Raw genomic sequence first — 16,075 nt, forward strand, 5'->3', positions numbered from 1 at the left:
TGACGAACAGTGGGAAGAAGAAAAATGCACCCAATTCAAAAAATAATGGTGGGGAAAAAAACTGAACTGAGCTAAGTTTTATTTTTAAAAGCATGCCAATTTGGCTATGGTTTCTCAGGCACCTGCTGTGTGCACCAGCATTCAAGGCAGGGAACGTGGTTCCATTTCACAGACGAGAGGGACCAGACCCGTAGTCGTCGGGGACTCACAGCAGATTGGGCCACTTCTTCCTAGTCCTGGGCCCAGCCTGGAAGGGATGGGGCTAAGTGCTCCCCTCCCACGACAGGGATCTGGTTAAAGGAAGCATACATCTTTGACTTGACTACTGGGCGTGTGACAATCAACCAGGAAAACTGGTTTTCAGAATGTATCTCGGGAGCCTTTGCTCCATTCTAGACCTTTCTTGTCAGCTTTTCAAGGTTTCACGGCTGCTAATCCCACAGGCTTTAAGCCAACTTGATTTTCTATTTCAAGCATCCTCTCAGCATCAAAAAAAGGAACCGGCATGAAAGCAGGTAAACACAGGACGATGCATGAAAGAAAGAAAAGTCTCTCCCTGAAAGGGAAATGTTATGGCATAAGTCAGAACGATTTTTAAATCAGCTCAAACTGATTTTTTCCCTTACATCAAAGACTTGGGAGAATCAACTTCTTTCTCATCCTGCTGCTCATGTTCCCTGGGGGCATCTCCGTGCCTCTGTTTAACAAATGACTACTGGGGAACACAGCCACAGTTTTGAGAAATGCTTTATGATCTACCTGTGGCTGGGGGATGGTCTGGGAGAAGCCGGAGGGAGGGAGAAAGTGGGGTTGACAGAGGGGTGGGGGTGCAGAGGAAAAGATGGGGCGAGGGAGACACAGAGGCTGAACTCATCCCTCTAGCTCAGCTTGGTGTGGGAGGGCCACCCATTCAAGCTCTTTCCTCGAAAGCAGGGGGACAGGGGACAGAAAAACAGGCAGCCACCGTCCTTCTTTGGGACGCCAGCAGAAGGCATGTGGCAGCTGGTGGCGCTGCTCTTGACATGCACTGCTGTCAACAGAGCTTCTGGCGGCTCCTCGTGGTCACCAGGGTCATTTTGACGCCTTATTTTCTATGGCAAAGGGCTAATTTGGAAGTTGTCCATAGACTGCTGAACCGTATGTTACCCATTCAACAAACTGTCCCAGTCACAGGAGCCGAGCTGAGAGCCAGTGTGGATTCCGGTCTCTAGGATTCCATTAGCTTTGCTGGCCGTAAAGAGAATGTGCACTCACCTCCCTCCTCTATCCTGTCACCGTGAAAGCTCAGAGGTGAGCAGACAGAGGGCTGAGTGGCACACTGCGGGACCATAATACGTTAGGACTCTCTGGCACGTTCTGGCTGGCAAAACACTGCTAAGTAACTTGTGGAGTCTGATCCTTTCAGAAGCTACGGCGATCTTCCTTGTCACAAAGTCGGGGTCCCCGGGTCCAATTCCATAATCAGCAGGAGGGTGGGGGCAAATCTACCCAAGCCTGGTGCTCTAGCTGCTGCATCAGAAATAGCCGTGTCTTATGATTCCCGCCTTTAATACTCCCAGGGATTCTAGGGTCCTCTTTTGAAGAGAATGTGGACATTAAAAGAGGTGATCTCCAGTGTCTCCCAGGAGTCTGACACGTCAGGAGAAAGGGGTGGGGCCTCACAGCACTTCGTTTTGGGGCCGTGCTGCTAGAGACTACCTTCCCACCAGTGTGGGCATGGGCGGTTGGCCAAAGCAAGGGGCTGTTGACCCTTATTTTCAACTGCAAGGCCGAGACAATATTAAGCTCTTTTGGCATCCGTTACAGTAAGAGGCTCAGCGTCCCGATGCTGTAGCCTTTCTTGCTCTGAACATTAAGACCCGCCGCACTGAAGCCTTAGTGAATCTCCTTTGGCAGCTCTTTTAAAAATCGCCTATTGTGTTAACGGACATCTGTAAATCCTCAAGACATCTTGACTGGTCACGTTTTTAGGGACTTCGTTTTCCTATCAATGATATTAAAAGTTCTAAAATGGCCATTAACAGTGTTTACAAAAGGGGACGATTACATCTAGAGTCCATCATACTCCATTTCGAAACTGAGGAGCACTTCACGGTAAGCTGATGGATGCAAGCGTAAGTCAGTGGCGGCGATCAGGTGACAAACTGTGTTCACAACTGCGGTAAACTAGTACTCAAAGGATGGGAATCCCAGAAGGCGGATCATGCCTCCACCACAGGGAGTAGGTCTCAGGTATCAGCAATTTCCTACATTTCTCAGTGGCTCCACTGTGCAGTCAAGGTTGAGAACCCCTCGCTAGGTCATTCCCCACGCCAGCCGGTAACCAAAGGGATCAAACCACTCGTACCTGTTCTTTATGGGACTTTACAACTAAATTACATTACATCGTGTTTCTGATGAGAGTCCTTGTCAAAGCTGTATCTACTAAGGTGGGCTCTCAGTCCAGGCCACACGTCGAATCACCTGATGAACTTCTAAGGAACAAAACTCTGAGATCAGAGGTAGACGTTCAGAGTCAGAGGGCTGTGATGGGGTCTAGGCACGTGTATTTACTAAGCAGTCCTAATTCTAACGAAGAGCTGGCATTAAAAGCCATGGGATTAAGGACCAGGACCAGGACCAATTTTGCTCCCTCTGTGGGACATCTGGCAATATCTTGGGGACATTTTGGTTTGTCCCAGCTATGAAGCTGCTGGCATCTAGGGGGTAGAGCCCAGGAATGCTGCTCAACATCCTATAATGCACAGGGTGGCCCCCAAACACTGAATTATCCAGCCCCAAATGTCCATGGTGTGGCTCTAGAGAAGTTCTCGTTATGGTCTCGCATTTGTCACGTGGACTCATCAGTAGAGTCTGTGTTTACATTTGTCACACGGACTGCTTTAAAAGCATCATTAGAGTCTGTGTTTACATCGGGACATTATTACTTTACAGTTTTACATTCAGAATGAATCGAAACTAATCAAAAGACAAACTGAGGCGAAACAAAATACCTCCAACACTGGAAAAGCCCACCCGACTCTATTTTGGTTTGTGAACTCAAACACTGAAGAGACTCTGATGATTAACATATCACCAGCCTCGTTTATTTAGCATTTTTAAAGCAGTTATTTACCTTCATTGGGCACTTTTTTAAAAAATTTAAAAAAAATTTTAATGTTTATGTTTGAGAGAGATAGACAGAGTGGGTGAGGGGAGGGGGCGGGGCAAAAAGAGAGGGAGACACAGAATCTGAAGCAGGCTCCAGGCTCTGAGCCATCTGCACAGAACCTGACACGGGGCTCGAACCCACAAACCAGGGGATCAGGACCTGAGCCACAGTCTGACACTCAACCAGCTGAGCCACCCAGGTGCCCCTTCATCAGGTACTTTTAAAATGGCATTTGAACAACTAACATTTGTAAAAAGCTAACTGGTAAGAATATAGAGTTATTCGAAGCTCAGGTAGTTTTAATAGGTCTCTTTCTTTTAAAAGCAGATTTCAAAAAAATAAAACTGGAAGCTTGTGGGTAATGTAGCATGGAAAAGTTGATACACTCATCCCGTCTGAGTAACTTAAAACAATCCACGTTTTTTATTTATTCGTTGTTGAGACTTAGGTGTCTAGTTCTAGGCTAGGATTATTAGAAGCCATCAAGAAAATGTAGGATTCCTACGGGGAGACCACGATAGATTTCAGAGTGAAGGTATTAGGCACAGCATTAGCTCTCCGTCGTTGTTAGCCGTTGCTTAGTCCCTTGGGCATCTTTATTGACTAAGATGTTTAATCTATGCAAACACAACAAACCTTGCTGTCGATCTCACTGCTCCCCAGTGCAGACTGGATCACGTAGAGCAGCGCATCTGTGAGCCCGTCGCATTCCCGCATCCTCCTGCGGGCCTCCTCTCCGGCTGAACTGACATTCCTGCAAAAGCAAAAGGGCACGTCAGCTACCTCCCTGTGGTCCCCAAAAGAACCTTTCTCCCACGCGCAACTCCAGAATGTTTACCGAGAACACGGTTTTAAATAGTAGGGAGGGTTTCCACAAATACATCGTAGAACTGGGTAAGTCATAGGTATCTGCATCATAACTTGTGCAAAGGAGACTCAGAGTTCTGAACATGTCATCTGTGAGGGTCCCGTGGCCGCGGAGAATGGGGGCTCTTGGAAAGTCTTTAAGGTTTACTTCACTGACAGCTGACAAGGGAATCAAGCTCTGTGATTCAAAGGCCTCTTCTTGGAGAAATTTGCGAGAGCGTTTTTCAAAGACGGAGCTTCTGACTTACTGAAATATTTTAGAGATCTAATTTCGCCTGCTTCAAAAATATACCTACATTGGCCCTACCAGAAGTAAACTTCTAGAAATTTATTCTGGGCGCATGGGTAGGGGGTTCTGTGAAAATTTAATCACCGGGATGCCCATGGGCACCTTTTATGGGCAGGCGTGGCCCAAGTTCCTTCCTGCACCAGCACAAGCTGAGCTTAAGCCAACAGAAGGGGCGGACAGTCAGGGAACAGGCGGCTGGGAAGCAGTGAGATCTTCCACTTCTACAAAAGACATGAGAAAAGCTCAGTCAAGGGTGAGTCTTTGGGGTGCTTTTAGTGACCGCACCACCTGAGAGTACATTCTTCCTCTCCTACCCCTGGTTAGGATTTGGTTCAGGCGGAGAATTTCTGTGGCAAGTCGTGGACAACACAGCCTGTTGGAGGGATGCTGGAGGTGAGTGAAGGGAAGGTATAAAGGAACTGAGGGAATTTAGCGACCACGGGAAGAGTGATCTCTCGAGAGTGATCCCAGTAGGCCAGTGGCTCTCAAACTCGGCTAATATCAGAATCACCCGGCGGAGACTGTTGGCCCCACTCTGGAGTCTTGGGTGGCATCAGATAACTTCCTATTTGGTGACGCCAAAGCGGAGAACCACCGCGCTGACTCTGGCTCTAGGGAGAGGGTCTGGTCGGGAAAGGCACCCTCTCTGCTGACTGCTGATGGCTGCCACATGGCAGATCCCAAGGATCTGTGGCCCTGGACAGAGCCCGCAGGAGGCACCGAACAGGATGAATCTCACGCCCACGTTGTAACTGACGGAGGCATTCCCATTTCATTTTCAAAATGTCCTTCGAGGTTACTTTTCATTCTGTTTTACAGATGAGAACCCTGAGAGAGCTGCCCAAGGCCACAGAGGGAGGAGTTAGTGGAGGGGCTGGGATTGAACCCAGTCTATGAGGAGAGGAAGGCAAGGCCTTCAGGCTTGATGCACAACATGGATATAATACTTTTTTTTTAGGAACGAAAATAAAATAGGGCCGACACTAAAATGCTAACGGCTAAAATGCTATTGAACATAAATGTTTTCTTCGATATCTAGAAGGTTCTGGAGGATGTGTTTAATGCGGATCTCTCCGCATTTTAATCTAAGACTGGGAAAGGTTATTCAATTCAAATTAGTATTTTTGGCATTTGCTCATCTTAAAATATAAACAAAATTTCTCAGTTCCTCAGATAATATAACTAGGCAAATAGTGACAGCATTTTTAGGAAAAGTGTCAGGACTCCCTCTTGGGGTGGCCAACCCTCACTTCTGGATCTCGGAGAGGGAGGAAGAGCCAAAATTTCTGCAGGAAGAAGTGGTGAGAGCTTTGCTGGTATTACTCTAAACGAGAAAGACGGCCTTTGTGACAGAGCAGTTTTAGACCACTCCTCCTTGAAATGGTTTTCACCAGGTCAGGCTTTGAGGCTGTTAGAGTAATAGGCTTGTCAAAAATCCCAATCAGACCTCTTTGGCCAGAAGAATGCTGGATGGCAGTGTGCCTGTGTGTTTTAAATCTTGCACCTATACTCTGAAGAGGTTGTTTTTCCAAAGAGAGAACGATGGAATGTAGTCTTGAAAGTGCCTGAGGGTAGCTCTGTACACCCTAGTCTGAAGTCTTCTGCCCTCTTCCAATGAATGCTCAGTCTTGCCCTTGAGTAGCTTTATGGTGAGGGCAGACTGCCTCCTCATTCACAAATACACTTCATAATGATCAGCCTATTTTCAGTGGTAATCAATGGACAGGGCAACCTGGGAAAGATCATGAATTATCAATCAGTCAACATTATAGTTGTGAATATTAATCTAAGCAGTATCCTTTATTCTCGTTTTTCTTTGATTCTAGTCTACTCTCCTCCAAAATTAAAAAAACAACAACTTACTAACTGGCTGCTATATTAGAATGTATAGGATATTGTGGGGTGCCTGGCTGGCTCAGTCAGTAAAGTATGCCACTCTTGATCTTGGGGTTGTGAGTTTGAACCCCACATTGGGTGTAGAGATTACTTACAAATAAAATCTTTAAAAAATGTGTAAGATATTGAGAAATGAGATGACTAATAAGTTGGGTCCCTGTAGAGAAGGGGAAATGAATGGGACACACACACACACACACGCGCGCACACACACACACACACACACACACACATATAATCACACACATATAAACACACATGTAAACACACATATACAAACACACCTCTATGATACGGAGGGGAAGAGGGAGTTACCACAGTGTCTTCAGGTATGATGATGCTCAATACATATTTTTAAACAGAATGAGGTGTGCACATGTCTCTTAATCAATGGGGAACAGTGTCCTACAACCCTCTGGGGGGTGAGTTGGCTTTTAAGCCACTACTCCTAAATGAGGGAAACACATCAGAAAAGCACCCCTGGCTTTTCACTCTGGAGGAGAGGAGAGTTTCCTGTTTCTCCTTTCCCCCCACAAAACAAGATCTACTATATCGTGCATGCTTCACTATTTAAAAATTTTTAAAAAACCAACAACATTTTGTGTGTGTAGCAATTAACTAATCATGGTCCTAAGGAAGGGACAATGAGCCCGTGTCCAACCTACAAAGTTCCACCCTCCTGTTGCACTTGAAACCACCTTCTGCCCATCTTGACCGAGGTGATTTTCACGTCTGATGGGAAACCGGTACAGCAAATTTCTATGCATAAACATGACATTCAAACAAATACTGATGGATTATTTGTAAAACAAGCACAAAGATCGCATGACAGCTATGCCTTAGAAATAATCTTTATAGTCTTGATTGAACTGTCAGTTGACATGTCATTTGGAGATTTCTGCTTAAAGTAGGTTCTATAATCTTTTTATCTAATTGATAAAAACGAAACTTTTTATTTCTTACAATGAAAAGGTACAAAATCTCTTACAATCTCTGTTATTCAACTGTAACGAGTTAAGCTGCTTTATTTCCCCTCTCTTCAGTGCTGTTTGACATGCTGTTTCTCTTAGTTTCCATCACTCACTGAGCTTATGTAAAACAAATTCAATATACAGAGCCCTCATAGGATCCAAAGAGGCACTTGTAATGCACGTTCAAAGGAACGCAACCAGCATTTCACATGAAAGACTTCATTTTATGTGCCTCCACTTCAAGATGGTCAGGATATGAACAGGGAAACTGCAGAGAAAACCAATGGATGAGATTTTCAGCAATTAGTCTGTTTGAAACGAGCCCTCTCTTCTCTACACTCTCTTTGCTCTTTGAATCTCTCTTAACCATCACCACTGACTTTGTATTAGAATTATTTAGGCTGTGACCTTACTGCTGCATCGGAACCTTCTGGAGGGTAGAAGGCATGTTGCTGTCATTTGTATGCTCAGCATACAGCTGAGTGCCCAACACAACCTAGGTGCTCAGAGCAAGGTGGCTATTACTCGTGCATTCAGCCCTCCCATCGGACAGTCACTCGTGTGACTGATTTACCTCCGTGCGCCGTACTCACTGGACAATATTGGATGTCTGCTTCGTCAAGAATACAGGCTTCTTACACTGTGGCTTGTGCCCTGCCACTACAACCCCCATCCTGGATTATTCAGAGCAGGCTCAATTTGGGAAGGAAGAAAAAGACAACAACAGCTGAACATAACTAAACAAGTTTGAGATATGAGCTTTCTTATGACTGTTGACAATACTGATCAGACACACGGAGTGCTGGAGAGAACGGCACAATTTTGTCGCCTGGAGACAATCAGGTATCCCCGAGCCATAGCTCTCTTCACCCCCAGCTTGCAGGAAGAGTTTGGCATTGATCCCATGAACTGTGAGAACTGAAATCAAGAGTCGGATGCTTAACTGAATGAGCCACCTAGGTGCCCCTTCACAAACTTTTAGCAAAACAAGGGACCAGCTTGTTGCCTTCTTCTCATTTGATAACTTCAACAAAGGTGGACCCTTTCGTGCACCTGGCATGGCCTCGTAGCTGGGGCTACCTAGGCGTGGAGGCACGTGCCTTGCCTTGGTCTGCTCATCCATAGTGCGCCGATGGGAGCATCTGGCATCACCCGATCGTGTGGTGATACGGCCAAATGCTCAGGGCCTGGTATGGAGTCTACGAAGGAAATGTTAAGTGTTCTAGCTGCTTGTCGCCCAGAGACCCCCATCCAAGAGGGAGAGAGACACTAGGCGGGGAGCTGCAGGAAGCACCTGGAACATGTACTGCAAGCCTGCAGAGAGGATGAGGGGTGTGCAGAGGGTAGAATGGAAGGTTTCCTGGCAACAATGACACCCTCATTTTGAAAATTTTCATTACTGCTTTTTTAAAAATCTGAAACTATTGTAAAGGTATTCAAACCCTGGGGGAAATACATCAGTAAAAGCGAACATCCTTACTCTCTCTTCTCCCCCTCATCCTTCTGTCCAAGGAAATCACTGTCACCATTTGACATTTATCGTTCAAGGTTATTTTCTACTCATACCAATAAACTGTGTAGGTATGCTTTTGCTTTTTACCATAGTGGTTTGTAAAGCACCTTGCTTGCTTTTATGCATTAAAAGCCTACCATAGCCTCTTTTCACGGTAATACCTACCTATGCACCCTATTCATGGAACAACTTTGGGCATTCCGTGGATAATTATATGATGATTTATAACCTAAAAAGTTATTACCCTATTAATGCACATACAAGTTATTTTTAATTTTTTACAGCAATAAGTAACATTGAACTGAAATTTGGAGGAGTTATGGATTTTGTGAGATACAGTCTATGGAACTAGAAGAAAGGCTAACAGATAGATCAGTTCAAAGCAACGAACTAACCCACCTTGACTGGGTATCGACTCTGCTCCACACCTAATGCCATGTCTTGGAATAAAAAGAACACCTGGCCCTTGACCTTGGGAGCTCCGTCTAGCAGGCAAGCAGAAACATATCTGATGTGCCTAGATCTGATATCATCGGTATGAAAACAGAGGTATGAAGGATTTGGGAACCTATCTCCCTTGGAAGTAATGCCTAGATGTGTCTGGAAAAGAAACATAGGCTGAGTTGGATGGAGGTTTTACTACTCACCTTTAAGTTGTAATTAAAATCTTTGCTGAGGTTGTAATTCTTTTCTTTTAATTTTTCGATGTTTATTTATTTTAGAGAGAGAGAGAGAGAGAGAGAGCACGAGTAGGGGAGGGGAAGAGAGAGAGGGAGACACAGAATCCAAAGCAGGTTCCAGGCTCTGAGCCATCAGCACAGAGCCCGATGGGGGACTCAAACTCACAAACTGCAAAATCATGACCTGAGCCGAAGTCGGACACTTAACCGGCTGAGCCACCCAGGCACCCCGCTGAGGTTGTAATTCTATAAATGTGGACATCAATTGTTTTCCTTAACATTTGCTGCTGCAAGTCATAGGTTCTTAAGAAATAAGAGGCCGGAGTATGATAAACGTGTGTCATCAAGAAAGCATTTTATGCATATTTCATGGAATGTACCTTCAAATTTGAAGGGCAAGGCTTAACCTACACATAACAGGCTTAGGGGTGGCTCCAGGTGACCAGACTGCGGAAATGCTAACCAAGCACAACCACGCAGAGGTGGGGTCTCCAGGCCACCACTCCTGGCATTAACAGAGGATAGGACCTGTAGGGACAGGTAGCAGTCTGTGGCAAATGCCAATTCTGGTGTATACGTCTCCATTTTTACTAAGCCTGGTATGCTATGCCAGCCCCTTGTGTTCAATAAAACCACGGGGGGCTCATGGTTCACCAAGGTGAATCATGCTGATGCTCTTTTGCCAAACCACATTACCTGTGCTAAGTCCTGTTTGATTGACACCTAGCTGCCCAGTAGCCCAGCCAGGCTGCTCTGAACGCCGGCTAGTGTACCACCAGTGGCTCTCCTGCCTGTTGTGGCTCTGCAGAAATGTGCCGTTTGTGACATCTGGGGGTGCCTGGGGGGGGGCTCCATCGGTTAAGCGTCCGGCTCTTGATTTTGGCTCAGGTCATGATCTCAGGGTTCATGGGTTCTAGCCGCGCATCAGGCTCTGTGCTCACAGTGCGGAGCCTGCTTTGTGGCCCGTCTCCTCTCTCTCTCTCTCCCAAAAATACATAAGTGTTAAAAAAAAAAATTAAAACCATTTGTGACACTTGGCCAATAACCAAGAGGGAACCAAAGCAAGCCTCCTCTGACCTGCCTGGTGAATTCATTCAAGGGGCGTTTCCAATGTTGACTTTCTCGGACGTCTTACCCAGAGAGCAGAGCCAAGGATGACAGAAGATAAATCCCTTGCCTTGAAATCTAATGGGGATTGCTGGGCTGGATTTCTAAGCTGCTGTGATCCAGTAGTCTATTTCATTTTCTATTTCTCCCCTTCCTGAGCTGGCATCTCTCTCACTATCATCCTATGCCTGTCACACCAGTGTTTGTTGGGAGAAGATGACCTATGTCTTTGATATCGCAGGACCACAAGGGGAGGAGAATCGTTCCCCAGGAGCTGTACTTCACGGATGACACCTGATTTAGATGCTGCTGATTTTAGACCTTTGGGTCGACCTTTAGGACTTGGAGATGATGCTGTCCTGGGATGAGACCCTAGGATGGGATGAACGTATGTGGGATGGATGTGAATCTTTGGGGCCCAGAGGGAGGACTATGGTAGGCCAAATAATGTCCCCCCCAAATGTTTATGTCCTAATGCCTGGAACCTGTGACTAGGTTACTTCACATGGAAAAAGGGACTTTGCAGATGGAATTATGGTTAGGGACTTTATAATATCCCAAATGATCCCTGTGGACCCAATGAGCATGAAGAGCAGGGAGGATTCCCTGGCTGGTGTCAGCGGAGCGGCACAGAAGCAAGAGTCAGAGAGGTCTCAAGCATGAGGCTTCAAGTCCCCATTGCTGGTTCTGACAGAGGGGGCCACATGCTAAGTTGTGAGAGAGGCTGTCAGCTCTCAGCTGATAGCCAGCAAGGAAACGGGGACCTCGGTCCCACAGCCACAAGGAATTCGATCCTGGACACAGCCTGAAGAAGCTTGGAAAAATCTTCTCCCAAGAGCCATTAATAAGGAGCACAACACTGTGGTTTTGAACTGGTAAGGATAGTGTCAGACTTCTAGCTCACAGAAACGGGAGGATAATAAATTGGCGTTGTCCTCAGTCCCTAAGTTTGTGGTAACTTGTTACAGCAGCATAGGAAACCAAGAAAGGGCATTAGTTTGTTTTACTCAAGGGTAAATGAAATTCTTCTCAACACCAACCATATATATTTCCCACCCCACCCTTTTCCTGGAAAACTGCTTCTCTGTAGTGGGTTCACGCAAGTTTCAAGAAGATATTTCTCAATGATCAAATAATTGTATTGTCTTGACCAAGACCAAAATGCCACCTATATATGGAAATCAGGGGCTCCTGGGTGGCTCCGTTGGTTAAGCATCTGACTTTGGCTCAGGTCGTGATCTCACGCTTCCTGAGTTCACGCCTCGCATTGGGCTCTGTGCTGACAGCTCAGAGCCTGGAGCCTGCTTTGGATTCTGTGTCTCCCTCTCTCTCTGCTCCTCCTTCGCTCATGCTCTGTCTGTCAAAAATAAATAGACGTGAAAATGCACACACAAAAGAAAATAAAAATTCTTCCTTGGGGCATGCGTGTAGGGGAGGGGGCGAGGGGGTGACATATAAGGCACGTGCCCTCAACTATGCAAGGCCAGGAGATGTTTTATCTACCTCAGAGCAGACAAAAGCCCTCTGTGTAAGAAGCACTGATGTGACGCACTTTTTGAAGTGATGACGCACTTTTTGGGACAAAAGTACTTGTTTTGCCCTATCCCTGATCTGATTAGCCACGAGATAAGCTACCAGACACGTGGGCATCAGCTTGGTCCAGACGGCTCTCGTGCTTGGTTGATACCTTTTACTTCTTCTTCTTTTTTGTTTTTTTAAGTCATTTTTTGAGACAGAGAGAGCGCAAGTGGGGGAGGGGCAGAGGGAGAGGGAGAGAATACCAAGCAGGACCCGTGCCCGTCAGCATAGAGCCAGATGCGGGGCTCAAACCCACGCACCGTGAGATCATGACCTGAGCTGAAATCAAGAGTCAGATGTTCAACCGACTGAGCCACCCAGGCGCCTCATACACCTTTTACTTCAGCTGGTCTCTTACTGCGGAAGAGGCTCCTGAAAACCTCAGTCTTCACAGCTTCCAGTGAACAGAGAGTGGAGTGGTTGGCATTCTCTCCTGGGGGGATAGTGAGTATGTGGGATCCTAAGGGAGAGAAATGGGCAATGTCCTGGCTCTGTTTGAGTGAAGTCTGTAGTGGGGTCTTAAGTGAATTTCTGGAACCTTATCTGCAACGCCAACCTTAAGTGCCAAATGGTATGAAAGGTCAAGTTTCCTGTGCTGGGCCCAAGTAGGGTGTTCCTAGGAAACCTTTCACACGCTGAAGTGTGTAAAGCAAAGAAGCAATTATCGTTAATTTACAGGAAAACAATTCTGAGGATTCCCAGACCCTGAAATCTCCTCTCTTAGGCTTTTCTGATACCTGAGGGCACATCGCTAACAGATGCACAAAATACATGAAGACAGAGCCCAGATGCTCACAGACACGGTTCGAAGTTCTGGGCGCTGGATGCCAGGACGCTGGCCGTGGTTCGCAGGGAAGGAGCTGGGTGGGGCCGTTCTTGCTGCTCTGGATCCCTGCCTCGGTCCCAGCTCTCTGCAAAACCAGCGTGGGACAGGTTTTGCTTCTCACCCTTTTCCCCATAAAAGCAAAAGTCCTCTTTGGATTTCCTTCAGTTTGTGAAAACAGCTACTCGTGTAGGTTTTTTGCAAAAGCAAAGTGGCATGATTGAAACTTTTGACAACTGAGGGACACCTGTATTAAGATTAGCCACACCTCTGTTCATTTTTATTTGGTACAAGTAACAGAAGGCTGAATTTATTTGAAAAGCTCTTGACTTCTCTTTACACATATGTGTTTCTCTTTTTAAGTTTCTTTTTAATTTGATTGATTTTTTTTTAAGAGAGAGAGCACAAGTGGGGGGAGAGGGGCAGAGGGAAAGAGAGAGAATCTCAAGCAGGTGCCACACTCAGTGTGGAACCTGAGGCAGGGCTTGATCCCACAACGCTGGGATCCCACAGCCTGAGCCGAAATCACGAGTCTGACGTTTAAATGACTGAGCCACCCCGGCGCCCCTAGGCTTACTTGTTTCTTAAGGTGGCACCTTCATTACAGCCAAGTCAGAACGATTTCCAGAGAAATAAATTTCCCTTTTTATTTTTTGTCTTTTCTTCTTCTTCTTCTTCTTTTTTTTAAGATTAGCACAAGTCTTGCTTTTGGATTCCTCCTATGCACCTTACTGTCTTCTCGCAAGGAAGGCAATCTCTTTATAAATCAGGACAGTGAGGGCTCGGTAATTGCTTTGTAGAGCTGCAGGGACAGAATGCTTCAGTGGCCTAAAGACCAACTGCCTACCGGGCTGGCAGCGAACACTGAGGCTGAGCTGTCCTCAGGGCGGTGGTCCCTCCGCATTGACACCCCAGCCACCCTCATGAACGTAAGCCAGCAGAGAGAGACGGACAGGCTCCTCTTCTGTCGACGATTGAACACCGTCCCTGTTAAGAATGCCCAGATCCCCGCCTTCCGGAGTTGGCCATGCAGCAGGGCGCACTGTTGCAAAGAAGCCCACGGCAGAACCAGAAGTACCTGAGTTGAAAGACACCTATGGCTGGCAAGTACTACCCAGGGTTTTAGCTTCGTGATTCCAATTAAAATTGATGGACGCCACAGAGTTAACTGCTCTAGGAAACGTCTGCCGCCAGGGTCCTGTTGGGCGGAATGACGAGGAAATCCCAGGGAAAAAAGGCGAGCGGCTAAAACCGTTAACCGTGAACCTAAACGCGCCTGCGGTCCTTTGTGGTCCACGCACATCCCGTGGTCGTTCTGTCACTTGCACGCGGGCGTGAGCGGCGCTCACTTCACTGTGCCCTGACTTTGTAGCTACCGAGCCACACGGCTAGCTTGGAGCACCGCCACGTGGCCCCACCTCCTGGGCCGAGGCCCAGCTCCGCCGTGTTCCACGAACGCCTGAAACATGTCACTCTGGCACGTCTGTGGCAGGCTCTCTGTGCGGACTCAGGACCAGGGAGCATCTCACGTTGCGAGCCCCACGCCCGACCTCGGTCCTGGTTCCTCTGCTTGCCATGGAGGGGGCCTTCCGTGGAGAGTACCCACTGGCACCACCATCGGCCACGGCAGACACACCCACGGAACAAAACCGGCCGCCAGCCACGGCCCCACTACAAAGCCAACGGCGAAAAGGAAATATCCGCTCAGAATGCAAACTAAGTTACAAAACGAATTAAAAACCAGTGTTTTCTTCTTCTTCTTCTTTTTTTTTTTACTAGCCCAAATTACTCCTTATCGACCAGGCACAACTGAGTGTAAGTCACAAAACCTGAGCTTTAAAAATACATACACTATAAAAAAAATAAATTAAAAATTAAAAAAAAAATTAAAAAAATAAAAAATAAAAATACATACAATATATTAATATGCTGGGAAACCCTGCAAACTGGAAATGCAATATTCACTTCACCAACAGGTGGCTTTCAGGCAAGTGAGCACCGTGGCTACATAAATGAGGAGCCAGGCCAAGGCCATCCAATTCCTTGTATTTTGAGATCTCTGTCTTCTCAGAAGTAGGAGAACAAATCTGATTGATAAGGGATTATAGGTAATGGGTTACTTGCCTTTTAAATGTCAGATTGTGGGTTTGAAGACTTTCAAGATTTGGCATTATGTTCCGGACTATTAATAGCTATTATTAAATTAGCCCTTTAAACCTTCGTTTCAATTCATCACCTAATTCCTTATATGCACTCATGTAATCTTTCAATTTACTTACTTGTGGGAAAATTTTAACAAATCGTACTTCAAAGATTTATTAAAGCTGGGAATGAACGTGATTTCTAAAAGTTCACTTATCTAGATGAAGAGTTGTCCTCAAGGTGCATTTTCTGTTTTCATGATTGCTTTGATCACTCACTGATACCTTATTGGGTTCCAATAATAACAACCAAAAATCTGAAAGTATCTCCAGGGGAAAGAACTGCATTTATTCTTGTGTCTCATCCCCTCCCCGTTTCCACCCCCATCATGTTCTTGTAATTCCCTGCCCCCCGCACCCGGTGTTTTATTCTGGGTATTCACTGTTGGGTTGGGACCAGCAGCATTTCTCTGAGTTGACTGTTCACGATTCTTGCCCAGCAAGTTAGGGTGAGTGATCAGAACAGGCAGCCACAGGGTAAGGAAGAGAGAAGAGTCCATTCCTATTACCCCACTGCTCCAGGCTGTCTGCCTATGGTAACCATCCCTCTCCACGTGTGTGTGTGTGTGTGTGTGTGTGTCTTCTTAAATTTTTCTTTGGGAAAAGTCTCCTTAAATTTATGGCCAAATTGCTAATAAAAATAGTCCCTGGATCAAAACAGCTCCAGGCTCCTTGTGTGCAAAGGGAAAGGAAGGGATTAAAAAATAAAAAAGCACCTTTCTTTTAATCTCTTAAAAATGCTCCCATCTCTCCTAACTGCTGTCCGAACAACTTAGAAGTTTTGACAACTCACTGAGTAGTTTTCTACTTGGGCCAAAGAACATGATAAATGATAAAAAAAAAAAAAATGAAAACAAAACAAAACGCAGACTCCAATTACTTCGGCCAGAGATGCTTGTGTAGTTCTAGCTAGGTGAAACAAACAAACAGCCAATCTGTGCTTGGCCAAAGATGAATTAAAATGGCAGAGGGTGTCTGTGGACAGCTCTCTTCTCTCCT

The 16,075-nt window shown here is 46.1% G+C and overlaps 1 protein-coding gene across 7 annotated transcripts in view; it reads right to left on the minus strand.

The window, feature by feature from the left end:
• CTNND2 (catenin delta 2) overlaps positions 1-16,075 on the minus strand; it is a 929,345-nt gene that overhangs the window by 133,620 nt on the left and 779,650 nt on the right. For all 7 annotated transcript variants that reach the window (XM_053906886.1, XM_053906884.1, XM_053906885.1 and 4 more), the window contains one exon: positions 3,788-3,905. In XM_053906886.1, the coding sequence (XP_053762861.1) occupies positions 3,788-3,905 (118 nt within the window). The remainder of the gene's footprint in view (positions 1-3,787; positions 3,906-16,075) is intronic.

This window comes from Panthera pardus, unplaced genomic scaffold, assembly GCF_024362965.1.
Source record: "Panthera pardus isolate Hobbes unplaced genomic scaffold, ASM2436296v1 HiC_scaffold_2, whole genome shotgun sequence".
In the NCBI taxonomy this organism is placed as follows: Eukaryota; Metazoa; Chordata; class Mammalia; order Carnivora; family Felidae; genus Panthera; species Panthera pardus.